Source organism: Paroedura picta, chromosome 1 (assembly GCF_049243985.1).
Source record: "Paroedura picta isolate Pp20150507F chromosome 1, Ppicta_v3.0, whole genome shotgun sequence".
Classification (NCBI taxonomy): Eukaryota; Metazoa; Chordata; class Lepidosauria; order Squamata; family Gekkonidae; genus Paroedura; species Paroedura picta.
Genome location: NC_135369.1, coordinates 24,998,537 through 25,019,940, shown reverse-complemented (window position 1 = coordinate 25,019,940; position 21,404 = coordinate 24,998,537). Strand labels below are relative to the sequence as shown.

Sequence of the window (21,404 nt, the reverse complement as noted above, 5' to 3'; positions counted from 1 at the left end):
ACAGCCACTGCTGGTGTTAGCAGGCAGCATTTTTACTTATTTATTTTATTATTCGATTTCTATACCGCCACCTGTCCAAAGACTCATGGCAGTGTACAATAAAACCATAAAACCCCATAAATTCAACAATCCCCCCACAACACCACCAGATGGCAAAACTCCCTGACCTCCCCGTCCCAGAAACCCACCCAAGGTCGGACTCACAGGTATTAATGTGAGGACCTGATCTTGTGGAGGGGTCCAATTAAACTTACTGGCCTTGATAGACCCACAGCCTGATTCAGTATAAAGCAGTTTTATGTGTTTATTTGTTCACACTGAAATAAATTGTCAGCCTTGTGATCTTTCACAAATCCATCAAAGGATCTACTCATGAGAAAGACTAGTAAGGATCAACCGAAGTGCCCTTTTAATACTACAGTATTCTTTTTAAAAATGCGATGAAGCAGAGCCAGGACACAGTGGCACCAAAGCCGGTAGGATGGCAACAGGGGAAAGTAGTGAATGGTGGCTTGTCATCTTTCTCAGAAGGAACTTCAGCTACATCTTAAAAATCCAACAACTGAACAGATAGGATAGCATTTGGACTGCACTTGTGAAAAACCGCCAAGACACTAGAAAGATCAATGAGGTAGGAATGACTGTCATTTTCTCCTCATAAAGCGGAATGGGTTTAAAGGAACTTCAATTTTAGAATCAGGTAGGTAGCCATTTTTGCCTGAAGCAGCAGGACAAACATTGAATCCAGCGGCACCTTTTAAGACCAGCCAAGTTTTATTAAAGGTATAAAGTTTTGCGTGCCCACACACTTCCTCAGATACAATGAAATGGGAATTACCAGTCCATACGTATAAGTAGAGGTACTTATAGAATACAATAAAAAAGTTTAATAGATTCATGGGACCAAGCAGGAATAACAATCTTAGCATATGTTACCATTTGTTGGGGTATAATTCGGGGGGGGGGGGGAGGAATATAGCGAAGGAAAGAAATCTGTCAAAATTGGAGCTTAATGGGCAGAAGTGTCTTTAATTGTGAGATGCTGAGAGTCTGGGTCTCAGTTAATTACTTCTTATCTCTTCCATAGCAAAAGTCTTCTAGGCAACATTTGGGTCCCTGTTAAGATTCCCCAGAAAGTATGGTATCCCTGGAATCTTGAGCAGGAGATTAAAAATCCTGTTGGTAGAAGATGGTGTAATAGAGACTTTGACTCAAGTAGTTCCTCCCTATATACTTTTTTTTCTTGCCAACCTGAAACCAAAAGGTAACGCCGTTTCAGAATCCTTTGCAAAAGGTATTTGAAAGCAAACTACATGTCATGGTTTCTTTCATCTTCATGTTCTGATGAGGAAACTTCTGGAGAAGAATAATGGCATCTTTATTTAACAGGGCAAGCAATCACAGCTACATTATTCTCATTCTGACATCCCTTTATTGGCTGTCCATTCATTTTGGGGTCCAATACTAAGTGTTACTGCTTATCCTTAAAATGCCTTATGGCACAAACATGAAGGACAGCCTCTCTGCATGTTCCTTGTCAGTAGCTTTTAGCCTAAGGGCCAGACTCTCTGCAGCCACACAGCAGCTGTGGGGAATAACTCTTTAAAATGAAACGACAGCCCATGTGGGGGAAGGAAGTTATCTTGGCTTTCTTCCAAACCGTTTTGGTGTGAAACTTGTGCTGGGGGGGGGGAATTATTACCCCATTTTTGCTGCCCCACTTCCTCCCCTCACAGCAGCAATCTGAGCATGTTTGCACTCTCCTGGATTCCCTGGGCTAGCCCATTCTCATCAGGGCCCATTCTGCACACATTGGATAATGCACATTCAAGGGGCTTTTGCAGCTGGCTTTTGCAGTGCAGAACAGGGAAATCGACTTCTAAAGTGCATTGAAAGTGCTTTATCTTACATGTGCAGACCGGGCCCAGGTCTTGGAAGCTAAGCAGAGTCGGTCCTGGCTACTATGAGGATGGAAGACAACCAAGGGATTCCAGGGCTGCTATGTAGAGGCAAGCAATGGCAAACTACCTCTCTTCATCTCTTGCTGCTTGATGGTACTTTCCACCACCAAAGAGAATCCCGGGATAAAGTTCATGAAGTTACAGTCCCATTCCTGTATGCCAACCTTTCTCAACTTTGAGAAGCCCCTCCCCTGAAACATTCTTCAGGCTTCAAGAAACCCCAGAAGTGGTAGCGATTGTGCGGAATACGGTTGGGAAGCATAGCTGGGTACACGCCCACCAAGGGCCCCTTCCCCTTCCTACCTCCTCCTGGCCCATAATTGGCCATTTTGAGAGGTACGGCAGGTTGACATGACCATATATGGTCATATCACCCAATAAATGTTTAACAAGTTTTAAAAAGTATTAACTCCCACCCATTCAGGAAACCATCCTAGAGCCATTAAGAAACCCCAGGGTTTCACAAAACCCTGATTGAGAACCGGTTTGATTCCCCACTCCTCTTCCACAAGCAGCCAGCTGGATGACCTTGGGCCATTCGCAGCTCTCTAAACCCCATTGCCTTACAGGGAGTCTGTGGTGGGGAGAGGAAGGGAAGGTGATTGTAAACTGCTTTTAGATGCCTTCGGGTAGTGGAGGCAGGGTGTAAAAACCTGCTCTTCTTTCACCTGCTCAGCTATTCCTTAGCACATATTGAATTGGTGGGCAATCCTCGGATACACCTTTCAACTATTTGCACAGATCAGAATACATTCTGCAATGGAACAAAGCATTGGCCAATATGAAGTGTCAAACTTCAAGGCTACACCATGAGTTAAGGGCCATTACATAAACTGATTGGCTGTTGCAGCAGCATTAAGATAGGCAAAAAGCTAGAGCATGGTCAGCTGGTGATCCTACAGATGTCCACTGGTGTATTACTGCTCGAAACAAGCAGTGACTGGAATTTCAAGGCAGCCTTTCAAATATTTCTTTGCCTCAGGGGAAGGTTCCTGGTGAGGCAAAGCTTGTTTCATTATCTTGCACAGTTTGATCTTCAGAATGCCTACAATGGAAACAACTTCAAAGTGAATTTGCACTGGCACAAAGTACTTTGAAGACTGGCTAGATTAGAGAAACCTGAGCAGTATCAGTTCTTTAGTCCCCCTCCCCCAGATTCCAGGGAGAGAAAAAAGATGAAAATAACGAAGTCTAAACATAAAAGCAAAGCTCCGATGCACAGTGTCTTGCATGAGGCATAATGCTGGTTTATAAAGCATGCGCCAGTTTCATTAATCTCATTTTTTCTCAACTGTGCTCACATCTAGCAGCACTGTTTCCCTTCCCTTCTTGTGGCGTGTGAGCAGAACTGACACATTTCAAGGCCAAATCCAAGGGTAAAACTAGGGACACAATAAGAATATTGTTTGGCTATACTTCTACCTGGGGGAAAAATAGCTTATAACTGTAAGCATACATTTGTGCCAGCCACCCCAGAAGACTAGAAATTGAAAGCTGTTGATATACACAAGCACACAAGAGTTGCTTCGTTTCTAGTTCACCTTATTCATTCCTTCTGTATTCCACTTATAGCTCCACTTCCTTCTAAAGGTAAAGGTATCCCCTGTGCAAGCACCGAGTCATGTCTGACCCTTGGGGTGACGCCCTCCAGCGTTTTCATGGCAGACTCAATACGGGGTGGTTTGCCAGTGCCTTCCCCAGTCATGACCGTTTACCCCCCAGCAAGCTGGGTACTCATTTTACCGACCTCGGAAGGATGGAAGGCTGAGTCAACCTTGAGCCGGCTGCTGGGATCGAACTCCCAGCCTCATGGGCAGAGCTTTCAGACGGCTGCCTTACCACTCTGCGCCACAAGAGGCTCACTTCCTTCTACCTCTCACCTATTGGGGTAGGAGTAAAGAACGGCACAATATCAAGAACAGTCTTTAAAGCCTAGTGCATTGCATTTAAAAAGTAGCATGTTTGATTGTTAGCACCATGAACATATAAAAAACTCCCTGCAGGTGGAGTTATTGTGGCTCTATCCCAGTCTTCTTCATAAGATGCCAACTCTCCCTTGGCACAGAATTTCCAGTTTACCACCACAACAAAAAGTATAAACACAATTTCCATGAGGTATCATAGGTTTATTTCTTTGAAGCCATATACTTTTTATTAAGCATTAGAAATCCACATACAAAACAAAACTCCTGCTCCGCATGTAATAAAACAAGAACTGTCTTTCCAAAAGGAGGTGCTGTGCTTACATTTCTATTAAGATACAATCCATGCCTGATAAACTCTATGTTGTTGAAAATTAAAAGTAATGCATTACAGCCACTGAGATTGTGTCTTTGGGAAAACAAGGTGTGTTGTGTTTTTTTAAAGGTTTGCTTCTTTAAAATTATTTTCATCATGGAAGATAACACCACCAATTTGAAACCGGGGTAAACAATCGTTACACAAGGCAAAAAGGTTACTCAATCAATTCAAAACTTTTATAAAGAGATGTGGAAAAGTACCTAAAATAGTTTCTTCTTGTATAAAATTTCAGTAATAAAATATTGCTTGCAATAAATAAGAAATGTGAATTTCATGAATACTGTTCTTTTCCATTTTCTTGGTACCTAAAAACTATTTAATCCTTTAATCTCCCGTATTATTAACAAAAGAAATTCTGTCTGTACATGAACAAATATTTTGTCATCAGTGACTGGAAGGAATGTTGGTAACTGGTAGATTTAAATTACTTCCAGAGTCAAAACTGTTGGCAGAGTAATTAACACAGCAACCGTGCACAACCTGATAAAGGTTTATTTAGGAATTAACACACTTGATAGGAATGAGATACGGACTGGGTCCTAACTACATCTCTAGCTGAAAGAGAGAGGGTCAAGGCCAATTGTGGCACTTCCGAGAAGGGGGAAATTGCCCTGAGGGTAGCAACCTGGAGACAGACAAGCAATGATGCTTGTAAGGAGAGAAGGTGCTGACCTCACTATCCTATCTAATTGTATTCTTGCTGCCCCCTGTAGGGTCTGCCTCTCTTCTTTGTACACCAGACATTGCCCTTTCTAACAAAAATATCAAGACTTTTTTTTAAAGGAACACCATATGTAACTTCCTTTATATCTTATAATAATATAGACAAGCTCATGAGTCTCCCCAAACATTGCTTAAGTGCACACAACTCAGGCCAAGGAAGAGGGTAAATGCACGCTGGGGTGCTTTTAGATGGATATATTGGATTTCATCGCTGCCCGTCCCATCTGCAGACATGGTAATTTGGAACAGTTCTTGAGTAGCTGTTCAATGGCGATGTGACGAACATTAAGCTGTGAAGCCAAGGAGTCTTTTTCTTGCACTTGCAGAGTTAGCTCTTCAAACACATCTGAAAGAAGTTTTGGCGTCAAGTTAAGTCGCTGTTTCCAAAGGCACATGCAATGAGAGACGGCGAAACTGCTAGTTTCATTTGCTTTCTCTAATAGTTGCCCCATATTTGTGTGTGGGGAGGACTTTTGCTAAACTTAACACTGAAGAGCAGACGTACTAATCAGCTTTCAAAAGCGCTTTCAGAGGACAGCCAATTTGGCTGGCAGTAGAACAGCAAGATCCCAGTCCCATAGCTTGTTCGAGATCAACAAGGTTTTTGGGGTGCAATGTTTTGAGACGTCATCAGATCGACTTTTGGACGCATTATTTATAATGGGATTTATCGGCCACCCCTCTCACGCGGACCATCTTGTTGGTCTCCAAAATGCTACTGAACCTAAATGTTTGAAGTGCTGATTGATTATTACTTGAATGTTTAGAAACTAATGAATCCCCAGATCACCCCCAAAAGTCCCACTTCACCTCCAGGGCTCTAAACAAGGGGAAGTCAACCTGTGGTCCTCCAGATGTCCATGGACTACAATTCCCATGAACCACTGCCAGCGGTTGCTGGCAGTGGCTCATGGGAATTGTAGTCCATGGACATCTGGAGGACCACAGGTTGAATACCTCTGCTCTAAACCAATCCCTGTGATTTTTTCCTCAATCAAATCCAAGTGTGTCAGCCAATCAGAGCCCATGGAATTCCACTGGATAAAAGCAAATGGGCTAGCCTCAGCTTGAGGAGGAGAAGGAAGATTTTATTCCTCAAACTGGGTATTTCATGGTTCTGGATAAGAGCATCGGCTTAACCAGGTTTTTATTTGGCTTTTAGTTAAGAGTTTGAGGTTGGCTTAGGAAAGAAAGCTCGTTTTAGCGAGGCAAGCAAGGATCCTGTTAAGGGCCTGACATTCTTAACTTACATGTGGAGAGGAGCTCTGCTAAAAAAGTGAAACTGGAAAGGATGGAAATAGGTTCCAGTGATGCCTAATCAGCTAGGCTAACCTGTCTGGAGAAAATGAAATCAAATCTCCCTTCAGGGTTTATTGATGTGGAACGCACAGCACTGTGTCACTGGGCTGGCCCCGGCCACGCTGTGCCTCTGAGGCTGCCCCCGCATTCCAGAGAACGGGGGCAGCTTTAGGAGACTGATGGGGGGGGGGTAGGGCCAGCCCAGCGAGACAGTGCTGTGTATTGCTGAATTGGCCCCACCCCCACCAGAAGACTTGCCAGCAGGTAAGGAGGTTGGGGAGGGGGAGGGGGCAGAGAGCAAGAATTCTCGCCCCTTATGCGGATGTTCCAAATAAAGTGTTAGAATCCTTGTTGGCTGATTTTTTTATGTTAATTGTAGCTTAATTACAAAGTAGTTATTGACATTGGGCAAAAGTTTAACAAAGTGTGAATCCAGGGACACCTTTAAGACCAAGAACGTTTTATTCAAGATAAGCTTTCGTGTGCAAGCACACTTCTTCAAATCTAAAATTTGCAACCTAGGGGAGTGAAGACAAGAGCCAGTTTTACATTGTATACTGAAGCAATCCACATAAAATGCTTACCTTACAATACTTTATTCTACAGTTATGGCCTTAGATTAGCAGGTTTCCAAATAAGAAAATTAGGGAGCACATTGCTTACATGCTACAAAGCTTTTAAAGAAAATCTGTTTCCCTCCTTTTGATTGTGCGTGGCTGGGGTTTAAATAATCCACAGTAGGGTGGATACAGGGTAGGAAATTGGACAGTCTTTAATCCAGTGGTTTACCCCAGAAACACCCCCCCCTCCCCATTGTAGCTGCTCCACCATATAATGCAGCTTTCCCTCACCTTGTATTTGCTTGAGGAGTTTCTCACTCAGTTGCTGCACCTCTTCAAACACCATCATACTCACTGAAACATGAAAACAAAACAGATCAGTGAGATATCACAGGATAGGGGAGGCTTCTCAAGCTTCTCACAGGATAGGGGAGGCTTCTCATGCAAGCATTCCCTTTAACTACTTTTATTTGCATGTCAATAGCAACCACTGTGTAAAGTGTAACAAATTAATAAGCTGCTCAGTCATCTCTCCATTATTGGGGTGTCCCCTCCCTTCCCCCCTAGGCATACATTGGAACACTGGAAAATACTATCTAATTTCAAAGCCTTACAAAAATATCAGACTGCTAGTAATGCAATACAATGCCCTACCACAGTGTGGACATTTTTGTATTTCCCCTTAACAGGGTTTCATACTTACAGGCCACCACTGTTACTGTTCCTTTACAAAGACTTAAAGAAACAAAAAGCCATTGTTCAGCTGAAAATGAAGATCAATTAACTCCTGAACCCCTGAACAGAAACTTACCTAAGCTGGCAGAGGAGTTCAAAAAGGGGATATAAAAACCTCTATCTGACATTCTCACACTATGCATGCAAAAAAACTATACATATCTAGTTCAACTCACAATATGGTGGATCGAATAAAACAGAACGGCAGTGATACCTTAAGAGTCTAAAACAGATGTGACTGCATATCTAAGATGAAGCGAAATTGGGTAAGGTGAAGCATTATTGGGTCTGTACTAGTGCAATCACTAAATGGAATGTGTTTATTACAAGTAGTTATGATTGCATCTGTTAACAAACTTGAAAACAAGAGTGGCCTAATTTTAGGGGGCGCAGCTTGCAACCTCACCTGTTCCCCCTTGGTAAATCCTGGTGATTATGCGACACTGTGACTATCTACGTTCAGCTGGTGAAGATTACGAACTGCTTTGTTAAACCACATGGAACAAAAATAATCATTTCTACTTACACTGCTCCCTGCTATACTGGGGAGTTCTTCGGACGCAGGTGTTTGTGTCAGTTTTAACTTTTTCCACTTCTGGTGTTTGGTTATGACTAGACCACAACGTACCACTGCAACAAAATGTAGCACCTGTTTGTTGCAACATGTCAAGTCTAAAACCACTGGATTCTCTCTGTTCCAAAATACTTTGTGAACAGTTTGAAATACTCCCGGCATTCCCGTCTATCCATTTGGCTGAGTATTTAGGAACCTGGGAATCAAACTGAGGAAGGAGCTTCCTCTCTCTCGCATGTCTGAAGCTAAAGAGGTGGCGCTGTGTTTGCTTGGAACTGTCAGAATCCAAATCCAAATCTTTGTTTTGTGCATACTGTATAATCCAGTTAATTTTTCTGCTTAAGATGTTTTTCACTTCTGCATAAGTGCTCTTGGAGAGTTTTGACCGTGGGCAACTCTGGTTTGCTATTAAGTGGAATTTCTCAAAGCAGTCTCTGTGCCCTCTCAATGACCTTGTATGCAGGAGATCAGATTTTGGGATCCCTGGGAAGAGAAAACAAATGGTAATTTTTTTTTTACAAGTTAGCTTACAGCAAACATTTTATTAGGACTATTTTGAAACCTCAGAGAAAGCAATTAGGGGTCATGTTTTAAGAAAATCTACAGTAGCCTTTTTCAACCTTTTGGCCATGATGTTAGCTGGCCATGCCTCCCTGCTGTGCCCCCAGAGGTTGCATGCCCTCAGAAGTGACATCACCACCTGCATTAACAGGCAGGTCCAAGGAGAAAGGGGAGGGGGACAGATGACATGGACCGGACACAGGAGTAGGTGCACAGGCCCCACCCCCTCCCAGGTGCAGAAACCATGAGAGAACTAACATTTGGGAAAGGGGAGGAGGGGCTAAGGAAGCAACCAGTTCCCTAGCTTGTGGCCAAGTCCATTAAGGCAGGAGGGGAAAGGCTGCAGACCCCCTCTGGAGTTCCCACGGACCCTTGGTTGGGCATCCCTGATCTGCAGAAAAGCTTTTCCTGGGTGCAAGAAACTTGTTGCTGGATTTCCGCCTGACTTTAATGCTGCTTTACAGTTTCCAGGATGTTACAGTTTCCAGGAAGTTGCACTTGTAAACTTGCTAAGAGACAACAATATCCTGATTAAGAGGAAGACTTCCAAAACTATATTGAGAACACTACCTTCCAATAAGGAATTGTTCTGTGCTGTATTCAAAAAAATGATTGGTTCCGTGCATTAGAACCAATTTCAGAGATTTCAACTACCAGCACCCCAATTCAGAATTAGTGGAAGTTTTTTCAAGCCCAGGAGGGTTACACTAGTTGTGGTTTCAGATGACTGGAAAAACCATGATAAGCCATTAAAGCTTACGACATGATGTGTTACTACATAAACAGAACATTGTAAACATTTGATCATACAGTTCCTTCACACTGTAGCAGCTTGGAAATCTGAAAATATGACAGTTTGGGACTTCTATGCAGTGAAAGGGTTGGCAGCCCCCAGTATGTGTGACAATCTACAGCATGCCAGACTGTTGTGCTCAGAAGCCAAAAGCTCTCCCCATTGCTCTCCTCAGCAGATATTCACAGATTTGCTGTCTCCGAACATGACAGTTCCCTCTGCCATTAGCATAAGTATGCTTATCCTTCAAGAATTTACCTAAGCCCCTTTCAAAGCCATCTAAGTTGGTGATCAAAAGTACATCTTAAATTCTACAAGTTAGTTAACTAATAAGTGACATAGTATTTCCCTATGCCTGTCCTGGCCCCCCTCTCTGCTCTTCTTGTATTATACTACCTTTGTTTTCTCATTACTATCACACAGTTGCACGGTATCTGACAGCAAGAGTTCCTTATTTTCAGTGGGCTTGAGGAGAATTGTGTGGTGTTATATTTCACTGGATTTTTCTGAACGTTTTACAGGAAGGTTAGCATAAGAGAACCCAGCTTAAGGCGGGTTTTGGAATAATTTCGCATTTTTGACGTTTCCTCCTCTTGCTTTCCTTTCATAAACCACGAATAGTGTAGAACTGCAGATGGATTAGCTGCCTTGCATTATAAAGAGAATGCTGATGCTTACGGCTTTCCGTTAATTGCCAATTCAATGCCAGTTCTTATTTGCATCCATCTGTTTACCTAGAAACAAGTATTTACCTAGGAACACTGTTGGTAAGTAAGGGACAAAAATTAAACTGCCAGAATACTATCCCCACGCTTTTTAGAGTCAAAGGGAATGCTCTGTAAATTACAGGTTCAAAATAAGATCTGATCTCCAAGGCACTTTCAAGGAAGGTGTGGCTCTTTATTGGAACGTATGTTCTCTGAAATGTTCCACCCAAACGTCACACTCACCCAAGACTGCCAACCATTTGTTACTCTCTTTCATTTTGCATCTGTCTAAGGTAGCCTCAGCTTGAATTGCAATGAGCACCGAGATGGGTACAAGACCTGTGGAGTACAACACCCACCCCCATTTGGGTGGAGACATGGGCATAGCGGCTTACACTCATGGAAAGACTAGTCTAGATCCGCTCCCAAGCATCCCTAATTAGACCTGTGACCATGACAGGTACATCCGCTGTGAACTGGGTCACGCCGTACAAAAAATAAAATACGCTCTGTGCTCCATGAGAGTGCAAGTACATAATTCTCCCACGGGCAGAAACGTGTTACTATTTTAACTAGAAGGATACAGCAGCTCAATTATGCAAAGGAGTTCTTTCCTGTTGAACCTGGAGGCCATGTGGAGAACAGAAATCTGGTGTCCTTTGGCAGTCCTGTTAAGGTCTACTTATAGACATTTATAATCCAGAAAAGTAGGCAAGACTGACATTGTAGACTGGATCCAGTGTAAATGTCTGTGGGTGGAACATAACCCCTCCGAGTGCAACAAAAGAAATGGCCCTGTGTTGCTGCTCCGGGGGCAGGAAACCCCCTAAAACAGAATGGGAAGGTCAGGTCGACTCCAGAAGGGAAGAATGGGTGAAAACTATCCCACTTCTGCCTTCAGGAACTCTATGAGATCCAATCCTTTCATCATAAAATTCCAGTTAAGATGCCAAAAAAACTCAAAATAGATCCCTCAGGGAACCGGAATTAATTCTTAGGACAGATTAATGAAAATAAAATGACAGTAAAGTTCGATTCCCCCAAATACTATAATTATCTCCTCAAGCTCAAAGCAATATTTATACACCATAGGTTGGTCTGTCTTAGTTTCTTCCACCTGGTTATGAGGTTCTTTCATCAACCTGCCAGTAGTAGGAGGGGGAAGTTGATTAGCCGATCTTGCCATGCTAGCTAGCTAACTAATAATGTCGAAACTGTAGTTGTTGTTTTAATGGATTTTAATGGGGTTTTAAAATGTTGTAACCCGCCATGAGCCACAAGGGAGTGGCGGGCAATAAATCGAATGATGATATTATTATTATTATTATTATTTTATTAATAACAACAACAACAACAACAACAACCACCCTGAACTGGAGATCTGGGCTGGGTGGCTATCATCGTCCTTGACTCTTTCCCAATTTCAAATTCCCAGTGCAAATGACTGCTAGAATTGTCTGTTTCTTGTAATGGATTCCAGGCACAGCCTGGGCATTCTACCACCTACTTCCCCACCACACACCCTGACTGACATGGCAGAGGTACTTTGGGGCTTAAAAGAGAGCCAACATGGTGTAGCGGTTAAGGAGATGGTCTCTAATCAGGAGAGCCAGGTGTGAGTCCATACTCCTTACATGAAGCCAGCTGGGTGGCCTTGGGCCAGTCGCAGGTGTGGAGAGAGGAAGCAAAAAGCGGGTACAAAAAAAAGTTTTTCTTCTTAAGATACCTATGCTATATGTTCTGGGACAGCGGTTCCCAATCCCTAGTCCAGGAACCGGGACCGGTCCGTGGATCAGTCAGTACTGGGCTACGGCTCCTCCTTGTCCTCCTCCCCAGCTGCTGCCTCGGGGGCTGCCCTGCCACTAGCTCACCTTTGGTGCTCTCCAGTGGCCGCCATGGCTGGGGCTCCCCCTCGGCATGGCACTGCGCAGTCACTGCTGGCAGCACCCCCCAGCAGGAAATCAGGGGCGCCAGTGGGAAAGCAAGTGGAGCAGGGGCTCAGGTGGCCATGACATCCCTCAGCAAAAGACTACCCCCCCCCAGGCCTCAGTAAAATTGTCAAGTGTTGACGGGTCCCCAGTGATAAAAAGGTTGGGGACCACTGTTTCTGGAGATTTCAATGTTCATGCTGTCAGAACCTGCTCAGGATTTCATAGCCCACACATAATAAAGGACATACCATGGATAATCTTTTCACATTGAAACTTCGGGGGCTGGAGATTCAGCATGCGCTGTGGTCATGGGTTAATTTAGTAATGACACTTGATGGGGAGCCAGTTAAAATGGGTCTGCTCATGGAGCCTTACGGACCATCTGCATTCTGAAATGCCATAGGTAGGAACTTGGAATTAGAAATTTCTGGAAATGATCGGCAATTTGGTAAACCCTCAAATTAAATCTGAATGTAATTGCTAGAGAGCTCAGTTCAAGACCTGAATTAGCACACACCGTGGCAAAGAACTCTTGCATCACTGCTACCATTACATAAGCTATTTTGCACCCAGCTTAGCCGCTTAAGGTTTTCCAGCATTTGTTGACTCTTTGGAAACTCAGAGCAGTTTATGAATATGTATAAATTACAAAATATAGAGTAAAAATTTAAATTATCTAGAATTAAAATTAACAATTAAACATTAAAATGCAGGATTAAATGGCATTAAAATTGCCCATAATGGGCATGGGGGGTATCATACGAGATAGCCCTCAAGAGGGTTTTTAAGCTGGCAGAGTCGGACAGAGGCCAACAGTTACTGATTTACTTCTGGCCTCATAGTCCCATCTCTAAGTACTCAAACTGACTTTTTAATGAAGTTCTAATGAATGTTCTAATTTTATTTCTGGTTGTAAAACAGCTGAGATATTAGTGTCCAGGGTCTGGTCCATGTATGGTACATTTCAATCTAACTCTGACGAATGTCAACAGGTTCTTGGGAAGGCTACAAATTATACTTGATCCTTGTCCAATTTTGTTGCTGAAATCATGTAAGGATCATATTAAGTAGTTCCAAATGCCCATCATAAATCAATACCTCAATGCACCTTTTCCTTGGTCATTAAAACTGGAAGTCATCCACTTAGAAAACACTGCTCAAGAAGAATTAGATGGCAAATTATTGCCCAATCTCTAATTTGCCATTTCTGGACAAGGTAAGAGACTTTTAGTCTAGATTCTGGTCAAACTATGGGATGGAGACAGTGCTGGCGACTTTTGCTTATGATATCCATTTAAATGTAGACAAGTGACAATTTTTGTTGCTCTTACTGAATTGATTAATAGGCTCTGATACTGCAGCCTTGCCATCTTGGCTGAGGCATTTGGAGATAGATGTAGGGACTAAGGGGTGTGTTTTGGATTGATATAAACTCTTATTTATGGATGAGTTTATCAGAGAGCTGTTGTTCAAGACCAGGTGAGACCAGTGGTGGGTGTGCCCCAAGGGGTTCCACAAGTCTCAATCTTACTCCCCCATCCTCTATGTAAAGTTCTTTGGACAAACCATTTTCTGTTTTAAAGAAGGCTGTCATCTATTTGCCAATGAAAGCCTGCTTTATACCTCTTTATCCAAATCACCCAGTGTGGCTGTAGAGGTCCTGAGACACTGTCTGACTCCTGGGGTCAAAGGGCTGGCTGTAAACAAGTTGAAACTGAATCCTGACAAGACACAAGGGCTGTTAGTTTGGAGGACTGAGGTCTGGAAGGACATGGAGTTGCCCACATTTGAGAGGGGCCCAGCTGACTTTCACTGACATAGTTAAGTGCCTAGGGCATATGCAGAACTCAAAAGCATTAAAAGAGAAGCAAGTCAACACATGGTTTGCTCTCTCACTCCAAACCAGGGTGTGTAATCCTGATTTGCAGGCAAGCTAACAAGCCAAAGCATGCAATCCGAATGAAATTGCAAATATAAACGTTCATTTTTCAGCTATGTGCAAGAGGCTTTCTTATAACACACACACACGATTTTGTTATTCATCAAGCACAGCTGTGCTTCTGATCATCCCTGATATAAGATTTAAATAATAACGCTCTAAGGAATTCCTGTCCCAGCACCATGTATCTATTTCCTTGGCTGTACACAGAACAAGATATTTAAAACAGAAAGTGGATACATGCAGAGGAAGCCAGAACTACCCTTAAATTATCTCTAATTTATAATGATCATTTCAGAACAGCTCCCTCCCATCTCCTTTGAAGCAAGCATTAGTCACTTTTCTTGTAACCTTCCTCAACCGACAATCTGATTGTATACTCTAGCTTTTGTACCCAGCTCCTGTTTCTCTTACACAACACATGCTGGGCTTGTTTTCTCTTTGTGTGCAAGTCTCCACTCTTCCGAGTTTTGCTAACAGCTGGGCATGTTCAGAGAACAAAGAACAGACACAAAAGCAGATCCACTGCTACAGCTCACCAACTATAGCCTCCTTTATGTCTCTCTTCCCTTCAACTGAAGAAAGCTGTTTCAGGATCTCATGTTTGGGGAGTGTGCAAATAGTGACTTCAGGGCTGCAACTATTTAAAGTGCATGCAAGTCAATGGGACAATTTTCAGTACATGTAAATCAATTTTAAAATGAATGTATTAGTCAATTAGGCAAATTAACGCTCCAACTAACTGTTCTTGCTGTCAAATGAATTGGCAAACTGATCATCAAATGATTTTAATTATTTTGCACTTGGAGGAACATGAGATTTCTAACTTTGCAATCCTGGTCCCACTGCACTGTTAATTGGAAGTCTTAGCTGTCTGATTATATTATTTTATATGGTGTGATGTACCTTAAGTTCCAATTAGAATGAATGAGCTACAAAAATATTAAGATTAAAAACAAAGACTATGGCATGGCTCGCCTTGAAAGATAATAGGCCAGCAAAACCCATGAAGTTCAATTAATTGTCCTGTCAGGATACAATACCAAGATGGAGCCAAAATTAATGTAAGGAATTTTTAGCATACAGTCCATTGACTCAAGTTGAAGGAGAGTACCAAAGTCACCTATGTAGTGACATACAGTGCCTGCATGTACTAAGTTAAATTTCTAGAGTTGCATGAGATTTACAGCCAGTATCGTCACAGCAATGTGTTATGGTTCATATCCTGCTGAAACCCTTGGTAGATGTTGCAGGCTTCCACACATTTTGGAATATACAATGCCATGCTCATTTAACTAGGTTAGGAACTCTACACACAAATGATGGAAGTGTAAGCTGTTCAAGCAAGCCACAAGGGCAATCCATTCTGGGAAGATGGTCCTGAATAAACAAGGGCTTGAAGTTGCACGAGTGTATTCATATTATAAGGGCAAAATAATATACAGGTTATCCCAGCAATCCAGATAATCAGACTAGACCCAGATGGCAATTGTTTGTCAGCCTCCCAAACCTGTGGGCCAACTGCAGTGTACTTTTTACCTGCCCCCAACTCAGAGCAGCATTGTATTCTCATGAGAGGCAGGAGGAGAGTGAAGGATTTCACCCTGTTTAATGCCACATACAGTGAACTAGTGGATGAGCTTTTTCCCTTGCAGAACAAATTGTTCTGCTCACCTTGGAAGCCTTCTAATGGCAGAGAAATGAGACCTATCCCAGCAACTTCTGAAAACTTTCAGTCAAGAACATAAAATACTGCTGCAGGTATTTACACACTTGTAATTAAATGTGAACCTCAGACGCAGGACAATTGTGTTTCATTTAGACATCTGATGTGAATAAACACATGGAAACATTATCAAATTATAATTTGAGAACATTTGCTGAGGATTTTCACCCAGTCATATATCATGGCTATCACTCCCCCTGACAAACAGAGCACATATTGTCCTTCTAGTCAGTGAACTATTTTCCTTCTCATAATGTAGTTTTTAGATCCTCAATCTGGGACTCTCCAAAGCAGAAATCCACAAATCTACTTGCACTCTTGTCCCACTGGTAGGCAGCAAGCCCAGTAGCTTTTATGCCCTCTCCTAAGCTGTTAAAAACACTGTCCTTTGGAGAAAGCTAAGGAACCATAGAAATATCTCTGCTATAGATGCGTACCTTTTCCTGTTTCTGTGCAAACCAGGACATAAGGGAGTGAAACATAAATGAGGCTGGACATTAAACAGGCCAATATTAGTGGCCCCCTCACACTGAAAGGCCCGGTATTAAATACTGAACTGCACTTACCTTCAATGTTCAGCTCAAAACAAATGTGGCAGAATGAGAGAGTCTCTCTTTCCGTTCCTAATTTGCATATGCTGCAAACATTATCATCGTTCAAGTCAATGTTAACAAACTGCTCTTCACTCATAGTGTCCCTAAAAAATAATAAAGTTACCCTGTTACCAATACAGCTGGCTCAAGGCAGTTCACATCATCATCATGTAAAATATAAAGCAAAGAAAATTAAAACAAGATCTCACGCCCCCAAGCACTATATCCTTTCCTGCCATGTGCATGACTGTGCATGTCAACACCCACCAGAGGTGGGGTGGAAAGGAGGAACCCAATCAATGTTCCACCACCCAGCCTCAACCAAATGCCTGGTGGAAGAGCTCTGTTTTACAGGCCCTGTAATTTAAGATTGAAGTGTGTTCTCTAGCCATCATTTTGTTCTACTAACTGGTTCAGAATGCAGCAGTGTGGGTCCTGATCCGAACGCCTTGGAGAGCCAGCATTAGACCTATTCTTAGGCAACTGTACTGGCTTCCAGTTGAATTCTAGATTAATTTTATTTATTTAGATTTATATACCGCCCTCCCTGAAGGCTCAGTTCACGATTTTGCTATTGAACTTCAAGGCCATACACAGTGTGGGACTGGCATACCTGAGGGACTGCCTTGCTGACTATACCCCCGTGAAGAACAATTCACTCAGCCATTTCAAATAGGCGGGTAATCCCAAGCCCTAGAGAAGTATGTCTGGTCTCAACCAGGGCCAGGGCCTTTTCAGTCCTGACTCCTACCTGGTGGAATAAGCTCCCTGAAGAGCTATAGGCCCTCCAGGAACTCCCCTCCCCTGTTCCGTAGGACCTGCTAAACAGAGCTCTTCCACCATGATTTTGGCAGGGGCAGTAAACGATTAATACCACCACCTAAATGGGCCCTTTCTAAGAACAACCCACTCCTGTAGGATGGGGAGTACACAGAAAAAGATTTTTAATTGATGTGTATATGATATAATTTTAACTATTTTTAACTGTTTTAGGTATTTAAATTATGTGTTTAAATTATGTAAGCTGCCCTGAGCAGGTAAATACCGGGAAGTGTGTTATAGAAATTTAATTACAAATATAACATTACAATAATTTAAGACAGGACAACAGTATTCTCCACATCCAGATGGTTTTCCTTGACCTAAATACTTTACATTTACTTTGCAGGTACTACTATCCTGAAACTCTTATGATAGGAAAACAAACATTTTCCTGGGAATTGCTATCAAGGGCGTAGAAAGTATGCGCTGGTTCAGTTACTGCAGCACTCTGCAGATGTTAATCTGGTTAGCGATTCTTCTGCCATTATCAGATCTCCCATATCAAGCACAAGAGGTACAAGGCTTAAATCTCATTTGTATTCAGCGTCCTCTTAAAGCAACATCCAGGATACAGTTTGGTTTACTCAAAGGCAGCCAGGCCAAATCAAACAAGGCAGTGTGTTCCGATTTATTTGTCTGGAAAAGATTAAGTAGTAAGCTAATGGGATCTCCAGCTCCTCTTTCAGCTGGAATAAGAAGGTGAAGGTGCTGCCCCCCCCCCAGCACAGGTTCATTAGTTTTCTTCAAGTATCTATTAACACTGGGGGGGGGGCTGAACTGCTCCCCTTAACAGTTACAGAAGCTACAAGCAGGATTGTAGCCTTTCTATAAAGAGAATTAAGCAATCAGTAGTTCACATAGTACCTTTTGCTGGCCAGATATTCAAAATCATTCTATGAATTAGATAAGGTAGCCCCTTTTTATAATAAATGCAAAAGTACATCTACCAGCAGAAGATTAAACTATGTGTGGGACAGAGTCTATATTAGAATCCATACCTTGGTGACTCAAGTTCAGTTATTGTTCTGAACTTTTAGAGACAATGTCAAACCTAAAACAAGAATACTTTGTTTGAGTGAAATAATCAAAAGGGAATTAATTTTCCTATCACTTTCAAAAACAGTAGGCATCAATACAACTGGAAGTCATGAATGTGCTCTCAGAAGCCATGCCCATGGACATAACAAGGTAAATGTACAAAGCATGTGGTGAGACATTTTTCACTATACACAGGTTTAATTAGTCTTTTACCCATTGTTTTACAATGACCTCTCCTTGTAAATTCTGGTTGAATTCCCAATCAGGTCCAAGGTATTGGTACTGACTGTTAAGACCATTTGCGAGGGACTGCCTTATTTATTATTTTATTTATTATATTTATATACCGCCCTCCCTGGAGGCTCAGAGCGGTTTACATGAGAACAAAGAATAATACATAAAACAGTCTATAAACATGTGAATAACCTTACAATAATAACTAATAGTTGTAACCATATAACAATATAACCGTATAAACAATATAGACAATACAGCAGTGCTACAATGCAAACAGGTCCAGAGCATACTGGTGTAATTCCGAGGAGGGACGGGGGGGGGGGGGCAGAGGGGGAAGCAGGGACCCTTCAGTCGCTGTTGATTATGTCTGGTCTCAACCACATGCCTGGCAGAAGAGCTCCTTTTTACAGGCCCTGCGGAACTGTTTAAGCTCCGTCAGGGCCCTGATCTCCACCAGGAGCTCATTCCACAAGGTGGGGGCCAGAACAGAGAATGCTCTGACCCTGGTCGAGACCAGGCGGACTTCTTTAGGGCCAGGGATCCCTAGCTAGTTGGTAGCGGTGGAGCGCAGAGCTCTTACTGACTATATCCCCCAAAGAGCAATCTGCTCTGCCAACATGAACATGCTGGCGACCCCTAACCTGAGAGATGTAAATTTGGCTTCAACCACGGCCAAGGCTTCTTCAGTCCTGGCCCCGGCCCGTGAAATGAGCTCCCAGAAGAACTGCAGGTTTTACAGGAACTGCCCCAGTTCTGTAAAATACAGTTCTTACGCCTGGCCCTTGACTGAGGCCAACAAGTCAACAGGGTACCATCAATAGGGCCCTCCTCCATAACCCTCTCCCACCTGGACTAAGAAGGAAGCAGAGCTGTTCTGTTGGCAAGTCTGGCAGCTGCAGTGTACTAGTTCATTTAACTGTCTTTAATTCTTATTAAATTGTTTTTATGACTGTTTTTATGTTGTAAATCACACTGAGACAGCTGTGCTGAGAAGGTGCAGTATAGAAATTAAATAAATAAAATAAATAAGTAATCTCCTCCCCTCGTTTCTGTTGCTTCAGCTGCTTTGAAGGGACATTCCATGCATCAAATAAAATGAGCTCTGATTCACAGACACAGAATATCTGTTTATCTTTAAAGCACTACAGGGTTCCTCTTTCAGTTTCACATGATGTCCCAAGAGGCGCCCTGGGATTTGTCTTTTAAAACTGAGCCCCAGAACACCAACAACCGCCTATCAGTTAGCTCTACCTCGCCACCAAATACAGTTGGGGATGCTCTACTTATTCCCAAGAAGGAAGCCCCACAGGAAAACAACAACGGGGGGAGATAAAGTACATGCATCAAGGCCCACTCCCCCTGCTGCTTTCTGACTATGTGGTGCTCTTTTCCAGGAATAAGCAGGAGGCTCCCAGAACCCAGGGCTGCCAAGTCCCCAGGTGAGACTCAGAGTTGCCCAAGGATTACTACTCCAGACGAGAGATTAGGTCCCCTCTAAGAAATAGGGCATTTTAGGTATCACGTCTCCGCTGAGACCCCTTCCCTTCCCTTCCCCAAACTCCACCCCTCAAGCGGCCAGGACTTTCCCATGGCAAGAAACGGCCACCCAGAGCTCGGCACAGAGAGGGAAGCGGGAGCCACCCACCCAGCACAGCCGCCTTCACCTGCGAGGGCAGCGCAAGGCCTGAGACGGGGGGGGGGGGGAGGAAGAGGGTCGCAGGGGGGAGAAGAGACGCCACGGAGCACCACGCGGCGGTGGGCGGCCCTTCCTTTCCTGCCCTCCCCGCCTGAGGAGGCTTCCTCAGCTATCCCGGCACGGCTTTCCATCCCCTCCCCGCGCCGAGCCCAGATCCGCCCAGGCGTCTCCTCTCACCGCGGCTTCCCGCCGGCCTCCGCCGCTCCGCTCCGCTCTCTTCCCCTGCAAATGGCTGCCGATGTCAAACCTGGGCCGAGAAAAAGCCCCGCGCGCTTCAAGCCCCGCCCCTTCTGCTTCTGCGCGACACCATTGCGTGACGGGGGGGGGGGGGTGGAAGCCGTCGATGCCGTCCGGACCAACCCAGGTAGGGAATGGCCAGCGGCAGGGGCTCATGGGAATTGTAGTCCCCGGGCGTCTGGAGAGCCGCAGTTTGCTGGCTTCTAGGTTTTCCTGTGCAGGACCACTTTTTTAGATACATTGAAATGGAAATTACCAGTCCCTGCATATGGGCAACGGGCGAACGGCTAATTAGCACACAGGGCCGAGAACAAATTCAGAGTCCAGTGGCACCTTGGAGACTAACGACGTTTTATTCAAGGCATGAGCTTTGGTGTGCGCACACGTGGTTGGTCTTATTATTATTATTATTATTATATTTATTTCCCGCCTCTCCCTTGGTGCCACTTGTTCTGCTGCTTCAGACCAACACGGCTACCTGCTTGAATCATACAGACTCGCGTTCCAAGCAGGCATAGCAAGCTTAATTTTTATGGTTGCCATTTGTTTGGGGTTTTTTCGGGGGGGCATAGTGAAGGAAATAAATATATCAAAAAGAAAGACCAAGGGGCAAATGTATCCTTGATTAATGAATTGACTAATACTGTTTAATTTCTACTGGGGAATGCTGAACTATTGGGGAAGTTTGTCCTGCGTAGTCCACGGAACTTTGGAGAGCCTTCGTCTCCCTTTTCCCGAGTTTTGAGTGCGTCCGTTTGGTCAACCGATCCCAAAAACGTCCCGATGTTTCTTACGCTGCCCCCAATGCCCCTTTTGCGTTTGTCGCCGCCCGCCGGAATCAAAGCGACCAGGTGACGCGCCCTTTGCGTCACGCGCGGAGGGAAAGCAGTGTGGCGGGCCCCCGGGGTTTCCCGCGCTGCCTCTCCGTGACGTAGGCCGGGTCTAGCCAATAAGACAACAGGGAAGGGGAT

General features: G+C 43.7%; 1 protein-coding gene across 1 annotated transcript; it reads right to left on the bottom strand.

Annotated features, from left to right (window-relative positions):
• Positions 1 to 4,072: 4,072 nt before the first annotated feature.
• Positions 4,073 to 20,504, bottom strand: C1H21orf91 (chromosome 1 C21orf91 homolog). Its single transcript, XM_077328847.1, has 5 exons — positions 20,374 to 20,504; positions 16,377 to 16,507; positions 8,106 to 8,636; positions 7,136 to 7,198; positions 4,073 to 5,331 (listed from the first exon to the last, which is right to left on the bottom strand). Exons 2-5 carry the CDS (start codon positions 16,498 to 16,500, stop codon positions 5,171 to 5,173), a joined length of 879 nt encoding a protein of 292 aa, XP_077184962.1. The 5' UTR covers positions 16,501 to 16,507; positions 20,374 to 20,504; the 3' UTR covers positions 4,073 to 5,170.
• Positions 20,505 to 21,404: the final 900 nt, after the last annotated feature.

Coding starts and splice junctions, on each gene's coding strand:
- C1H21orf91 (XM_077328847.1), bottom strand. CDS start 16,500: ATGAGTGAAGAGCAGTTTGTTAACATTGACTTGAACGATGATAATGTT. Junction 7,199..8,105: donor CCAGTATAGCAGGGAGCAGT/GTAAGTAGAAAT, acceptor TTCATGTTTCAG/TGAGTATGATGGTGTTTGAA. Junction 5,332..7,135: donor ACTCCTCAAGCAAATACAAG/GTGAGGGAAAGC, acceptor AACTTCTTTCAG/ATGTGTTTGAAGAGCTAACT.